Genomic DNA, 6,944 nt, shown 5'->3' with positions numbered 1-6,944 from the left:
GCCTCGGGCCAACGATAGAGCTGCGGAGCTCGCTCCCGAACGCCTAGAGAGGACGCGAGGAGCCCTCGCGAGCCGCAGCTGGAGGAGCCAAGCCGGGAGGCGCACGTGAGGCTGCGCTGTCCTTCACGCCGGACAGGTGAGGTCCGCGTTCGCTTGCGGCACGGGGAGACTTGAGTTCTGACTTCCTCGGCGAGCTGCAGCCCGGGCGGGCGTTCTGGGCGCGCTGCAGCCCCAGGGCCTGGAGGGCCGGGAGGACCAGAGGGAGTTGTGCCGCTGCGCCTGGAGTGGGGGACAAGGAAGGCGCTGGGCCTGTTAAGCTTGCTCTCCCACAGGTCCGTTCTTTTCATTCGTTCTTCGGTCTGCAAGACCTCCAGCCTTCGTTCTCGGTCTCCAGCCGCAAGGGCTAGTTGAGTTCTTGGAAAGGCAGGATTCTCGACTGCCCCCCGTGAAGCCCACATATTCTGGTGTTGGAGGAGCTGGATGCATTGAAGAGCCAGTGTTCGGAGAGGCGCGAAGGAGAGGGCGTGCTTAGCCCCCACGAGCTAGCGGGAAGGGTGACTGTTCACCCTGTCACCTTGATTTCTCTCTTTCTTTCCAAGCCCAGGAGACAAACACCACGGAAAAGAAGCTCATTCCTAGAGCGTGGGACACACCCAGTGCAGATAAGGCTTCTGACAGTTAAGTCGGGGTAAAGAATCTCGGGTTAGATGATCTTACCTGGGCAGGAGACTTCCCACCAGTGTCTTAGGTGGGTGGTTCAGCTCTCCGCAGGTCTGTGGGTATGGGATGCTTTAAGCCACCTCGGGGTGATCTGCTGAGTGACTCTTATGGAAGATGCTAGAAAGGAGCAGATCCTGTAACTGCAGCCCTAACTGCTGGAGCAATTCCCGACCCTCCTACCTGAGGAGGTCGAGACCAGAACGAAGCCTGGGGAATGGAGCTGTAAGTGTCCTAAGGAGGACATTAAGAATAATCTGATGGAACCAGAGCGTGGGTGGAAAGGCAATCAGTTTTTTCTTTAAGTGGGAGTGGTTAAGATTGGGAAGCATGGAAAGATCCGTTTTGGTACCCAACTTGAACAACCACCGCTTTGCTATCTCAAGAAACATCCATTGAGACTTTCAGCAAACAATATGCTTGCCTATTTCAGGGAATTATCCGTTTCCCACCCTTGGATTTTTTATTTTATTCTTGTCACTTTATTCCTTTTCTTATGAATGAAATTTTTAAATTCCTCTTGTGTCCCAATATCAGATACTGCCCTTCCCATAATATGCTCAGTAAGTAGTTCCCAAATATCCAGTTAAGTGACTTGAAAAGGGGTTCTGTGATCTTTTGTCTTTTTGACAAAAGACAGAATGTCTACTTTTTTAGATGTTCATACAACGAATAAATGCATTTTCTTTGAAAATTGAAATGCTATATTGAGAAGGAATCTGAGTCTTATTCTGGACCAAGCAGGAAGAAGTGCTCTCTTCAGTTGCTGATTTTTGCCGTGAATGTGGTATCAGCATGTATGTCTGTATGTCTGCCTGTTACTGAGTGGCAAACATAAGGTCCTATGACACCTTAAGGTCCTTATGGCTTCCATCCCGCTATACTCCAGAGATGAACTTCTGTCTTTATTGAAAATATTGAGGACTGCTAAGTGACAATTTTATTCATATGGGGTCAAGAGACCCCAAATAGCTGAACATTGAGAAAGAAGGACAAAGTAAGAGGATTCACCCTTCCCAATTTCAGACCTTATTCCAAAGCTACAACAATCACAACATGTGGTGCTGGGATAGGGATAAACATACAGATCAATGGAAGAGAATTGATAGTCCAGAAATAACTGCTAAACATTGACAAGCAATGGATTTGCAAGAAGGATGCTGAAAATCATGGAAGAAAAAATGGGCTTTTCAGCAAATGCTGTTGGGACAACTGGATATCCACGTGCAAAAGAATGAAGTTGAACCCTTATACCGTATGTAAGAATTAACTGAAAATCAATCAGATCTAAATGTAAAGCTGAAACTGTAAAACTCTTAGAAGGAAACATAGGTGTCAATCCACACTGCCAAGGATTAAGCATCAGTTTCTTTAAGACAACACCAAAATCACAAGCAGCAAAAGAAAAATTGATAAGTTGAATTTCCTCAAAATTAAAAACTTGTGCCTCGAAGGACACAATCAGTAAAGTGAAAGACAGCCCACTGAATGCGTAAAAGGAAATCCTATATCCTATATAATCGTAAATAGTCAGAATATATATCTAGAGCTAGTTACCCAGAATATGTAAAGAACTCAGCAACAGAGGTACAAACAACCCAATTAAAAAATGGCCAAAGGATCTGAGTAGACCTTTCTCCATAGAAAAATATACCAGTAGTCAACAAGCACATGAAAAGATCCTCAATATCATTAGGGAAATGCAATCATAGCACAATGAGAAACCTCTTCACCCCCCTAGGATGGCTATAATTTAAAAAGAGAAAGGAAGAATGAGAGAGAAAAAGAAAGAAAGAAAGAAAGACAAGATAAGAAAAGAGAAAAGGAAAGTAGGAAGGACATAACCAAGCATTGGCGAGGATGTGGATAAATTGGAACCGATTTATACATTGCTCCTGGGAATGAAAATAGTACAGCTGCTGTGGAAAATAGCTAAAAAGAGTCACTGTATTCACCAGCAATTCCGCTCCTAGGTATTTACTCAAGAGAATGGAAAAACATACATCCACACAAAAACTAGTATATGAATGTTAGTAGCACCATTATTCCTAATATCCAACAAGTAGAAACAATTCAAATGTCCATGAACTAAAAAGTGGACCAAAATGTATAGTAAGCCATACAATGAAATCATTAAACCATAAAAAGGAGTGAAGTAGTGATACGTACTACAACACAAACTTCCAAAATATTATGCTAAATGAAAGAAACCAGTCACAAAGACCAAGTATTGAATGACTGATTCCATTTATATGAAAAGTCCAGAACAGGAAAATTTATATAGAGAGAAATATAGGGAGAGAAAGTATATCGGTGGTTGCTTAAGTTTGGGGGAGCATGGAGGTTTGGGGGTAAAAAGGGTTGTAGCGTTTCTTTTTGAGTTGATGAAAATGTCCTAAAGTTGTACTCATAAAGCACAACTCTGTGATTATACTAAAAGCCATTGAATTGTATGCTTTAAGTGGATGAATTATGTGTTATGTGAACTATATTCCAATAAAGCTGTTTAAAAAGGATTATCAAGAGTGAATTCCGAATGATGACATCCCCCCCCCCCCCAGTCCTTGGTCACTTGGCTGGACTCTGGTTATAGTAGATGAGGGATTCTTTATAAAAACACTTGCGTAGCGGAAAGAAAAATTACTAATTTCCTAGGTGTCGGTCCCTTGAGGGATCAAATGTCTTTCTTTAGGAATGAGCCTTCCTGATTTACCCTGGGATAATTTGGTACTCAGAAGGAGAAAACAAAACAGGTAGCTGCTCTTTGTTGAGAATTTGAGGGCAGGAAGAACTGAGGGGAAAGCTGTTTCTGCAGAAAGGTGGGGGGCTACAATCCCCTCAAGCAGATGGGACAGAAAGACTTAAGAAAAGAGAAGCTTGGGATGCCTGGGTGGCTCAATGGGTTAAGCTTCTGCCTTCAGCTCAGGTCGTGATCTCAGGGTCCTGGGATCGAGTCCCGCATCAAGGCTCTCTGCTCAGTAGGGAGCCTGCTTCCCCCCATCTCTCTCTGCCTGCCTTTCTGCCTGCTTGTGATTTCTCTCTCTCTCTCTCTCTCTCTCTCTGTGTGTGTCAAATAAATAAATAAAATCTTTTTTAAAAGAGAAAGAGAAAAAAAAGAGAAGCTTCATACTTAACTTTAAATTGTCTGTCGATTCATACTGTGATGCAGTCATACTCCCTTCCTGTTACCCCTGAACCAACAGCAAAACTCTCCCGTCTTTTCTGGGTGGAAATGAGAGGTCTGCGTTTAAAAAAAGTAGGCATTTGGCCCTTCGTGTGAGTTGCCGCTGGGCTGGAGACAAGGCAACAGCTGCTGTGCGCCAAGTGGAAGACAAGAATTGAGCAGAGCTCAAGCTGGCAGTGGCCCCAAGTCCTTTTAAGCCTCCGAGTTCTCAGTGATCCTGCCTACAGGATGTGGCCAGGTGTTCGAATAAGTCAGATCTGAATGTTAAAGGATGCTAGATTAGAGATGCAAAGAAGGCTAGAATTAATATGACAGACACCGTGGGCCTGGGGACATCCAGAGGTGACAGGACTTCGAGGCTGAGGGGAGCCGAGAGCATGGAACCAAGGGGAGAGGTAAATAGAGTCACCTCAACAGGAAGGTGGTGTTGAGCAACGGGGATGCCAACAACAACAGGTGTTTATTACAGGGGAGAAGCACAGTTTTATGGAGGCCTCTGCCAGCTGACTCTGGAACCAAGCCCGTGATAACTGCCTCTGACACCAGAAGATTCTGCAGGGAAGGCAGGAGCGACAGTTCTCCCAGGAAGCGCTACAGGCGGCGTGGCCCGCGGTGGCCCTTGGAGATGCTTCAACAGCCTCTGCTTTGTCAATGGAAGTAAATCCCCACTCACTGGATGTGCAGAAGAAGATCCAGTCGTGGGGTTCCCTTCCGAGGTGAGGCAGGTGGCTTCATAACTCTGCAAAGTAGAGAAGCAAGCGGGAGCTGAGACTTTTTCTAAGTAGCAAGAGGCCTAAGTGGAAAGGCGGGAGGTAGACTGACTGAGAGCCCTGGTCCTGGTTCGTTGGAAGGAATGGTCATACCGATGGCGGTGGGGTTGGGCGGATGGGCTGGAAACGGGTCAGAAGACATCTGCCTAGAACCTGGTTTTCTGTTTTGAAACGCGGGAGGGTTGCCTCCCAGAGGCAGAGGGACCTGCCGTGGGAGATCATGAGGACAGAGACCTCAGAGGCAGAAAGAAGGAGGGACATCAGTGCCTTCTCACCTGCTTCTCGGAATGGCTCTTTGGCTTCCACTGGCCGGAGGCTATCAGTCGGTTCCTTGTGTTTTTTGGTGCTCTCTGAAGTTGGGGAGTAGTTAGAAGGAGGAGACTGGTGCTTCCAGCTCCTCCACCATCCCCCCAGGCCCAGGAGCACAAGTTCCAGAAGAATAAACAAGAGACAGAGCCCGCTGACCCCAAACATGGTCCTAAGGAAGATGGTCTTCTCAAAGGGGCGGGGCAGGTAGCAGGTTGTACTACCCAGGCAAGGCTCCCGACGGCAGGCAAAGGAGCTGGGCACGTTGAACCCATACAGATGGTACTGCACCCCCAAGGCTGCCCCCTCCAGGACCAGCCGCACCCCCAGCTGTGCCGCATAGGCCCAGAGCAGCCTGGGGCTTCCTGCCCTGGAGGCATCTCTGCTCTTCTCCCCTTGGTGGATCAGCGTCTCCTCCTTCGCCTTTCCTGATTCTTCCCAATGCCAGATCAGATGATACAGAGTAAAACCCATGTAGAGGGCGCTGGGCACAGCCACCAAGATGACCTGGAAGGTCCAGAAGCGCAGTGGGGAGAAGGGTTGGGAGGCATCATAGCAGGCGACCTTGCAGCCCGCCTGCTGAGTGTGGCACAGGAATTCGCTCTGCTCATTGCCGTAGATCCCGGTCCCACTGGCAGCCAGCAGCACGAGGCGGCATCCCAGGAGCACGGGAAGCAAGAGGCGCCCCACAGCGGTGGCATGCCGGCTCTCTTCAGCCAGCAGCTGCCTCAGGAACCGGCCGCACATCCTGTTAGGGAGAGAGGATGATAATGAGGGTGGGCGTGTTGCTCCCCGTCCTTCGGGAGGAGGGCAAGGCCCCCTCTTCACTGTGAACCCAAGGATAGGTAAAGCAAGCCTTCCTGCTCCTCTCCAAGGACCTGGTTGATTTATTACCAAGACTGATTGCTCCTCATTCTAGGTAACGGAGTCATTTCTGTAAATTAGTGGATGTGGGGACGGCTGTCTCTTCTGTCCCCTTCTGTACCGTGTGGGAGAAGACCAGGCTCGGTCTGCATCACCCTCTTTCCCTCCATCCCTCAGTCCCTAGACCAAAGGCTAGTCAGAGTCCAGAGAATTGCTTCCCCAGTTGACGGCCACCGGGCCTGGGCCAACTATGGTCAGTGGCACCTGGCACAGTCGGGGCTGACCCCAGGGGACCAAGCGTTCTCGTGCTCCCTGCTCCCAGCCAAGCCCCGGCTGCTCACAGGCGTGGGGGTCCGGCCTCTGCTCCCAGATGGAGATGTAGTCAGGGCAGGGGGCTCGCTGTGGATCAACTGAACATAATGTCAAGGCCCTCCTGAGTCTAGTGTTCTTTAGACCCAACCAGCTTCGGAAAAGGAGAACGTTTTAAGGAAAACCCAGCAGAATCTACCCAGTGAATGTAATGAGGTGTGAGGCCAGAGCCAGAGCTGACTGGATAAAAACTCGAAATTCCGCCCTGCTTTGTACATTGTTACTTGGGCTCATCTCTCCCACGTGGCGAGAGGCGACCCTGGTCAGGAACAGACTTCAGGAATCCCTCACTCCTCAGGACAGAAGAGCATCCCAGCTGCAAGCCCGTGCTTGTCACAACACGGAGCCCTCCTCCGTGCCCAACCGCTGTTTCCCACCGTCCCTGTTCGGCCCCAACTCTTACACACCGATCCCCTCAGTCGCAGAAGACCCTGCAAACCTTTTACTCCACACGGAAAACAGAGATTGACGGGGAACCAAGGAGCCCCCCCTTGGGCCTCTGCCTTCCATAGCATCATCGTAGAGAGAGGAGCAGCCCTGCACTTGCCCAAGACCATGCTCCCTCCCAGACCTGCGTCCTTAGGCCCTTCCGGCTGCAACAAGGACTTACCTGCCCTTGTTTCCTCTCTGCACTTGCTTTGGCATCTGTCTCCCTTTTGACTGATTTTCTAACTTTCGGACACAGGAGCAAATGAGACATGCTTATTTTTGCATCGTATCAGCTTCCCGATTTA

General features: G+C 49.0%; 1 protein-coding gene and 1 long non-coding RNA gene across 3 annotated transcripts; one reads left to right on the top strand and one right to left on the bottom strand.

Moving 5' to 3' along the window:
• Positions 1–28: 28 nt before the first annotated feature.
• LOC123933471 lies at positions 29–3,233 on the top strand. The gene is made up of 2 exons (XR_006816605.1): positions 29–136; positions 600–3,233. It is a non-coding gene; the product is annotated as an uncharacterized LOC123933471 (long non-coding RNA).
• Positions 3,234–3,886: 653 nt separating this feature from the next.
• Positions 3,887–5,724, bottom strand: GJC3 (gap junction protein gamma 3). 2 transcript variants are annotated; one of them, XM_045992652.1, is made up of 2 exons: positions 4,947–5,724; positions 3,887–4,640 (listed from the first exon to the last, which is right to left on the bottom strand). In XM_045992652.1, the coding sequence occupies exons 1-2, from the start codon at positions 5,722–5,724 to the stop codon at positions 4,633–4,635; spliced, it is 786 nt and encodes a 261-aa protein (XP_045848608.1). In that variant the 3' UTR covers positions 3,887–4,632. The 2 variants fall into 2 exon arrangements, with proteins under 2 accessions (XP_045848608.1, XP_045848607.1); XM_045992651.1 differs by lacking the exon at positions 3,887–4,640 and having other exon boundaries at positions 4,682–5,724.
• Positions 5,725–6,944: the final 1,220 nt, after the last annotated feature.

The sequence above is a fragment of the Meles meles genome, chromosome 21 (genome assembly GCF_922984935.1).
Source record: "Meles meles chromosome 21, mMelMel3.1 paternal haplotype, whole genome shotgun sequence".
Lineage (NCBI taxonomy): Eukaryota > Metazoa > Chordata > Mammalia > Carnivora > Mustelidae > Meles > Meles meles.
Note: the sequence above shows the minus strand (reverse complement) of the source record. Positions and strands in the feature narration are given on the sequence as shown.

Bases quoted from the DNA above. Each gene is read 5' to 3' on its own strand.
- GJC3 (XM_045992651.1), bottom strand. From the start codon at position 5,724: ATGTGCGGCCGGTTCCTGAGGCAGCTGCTGGCTGAAGAGAGCCGGCAT.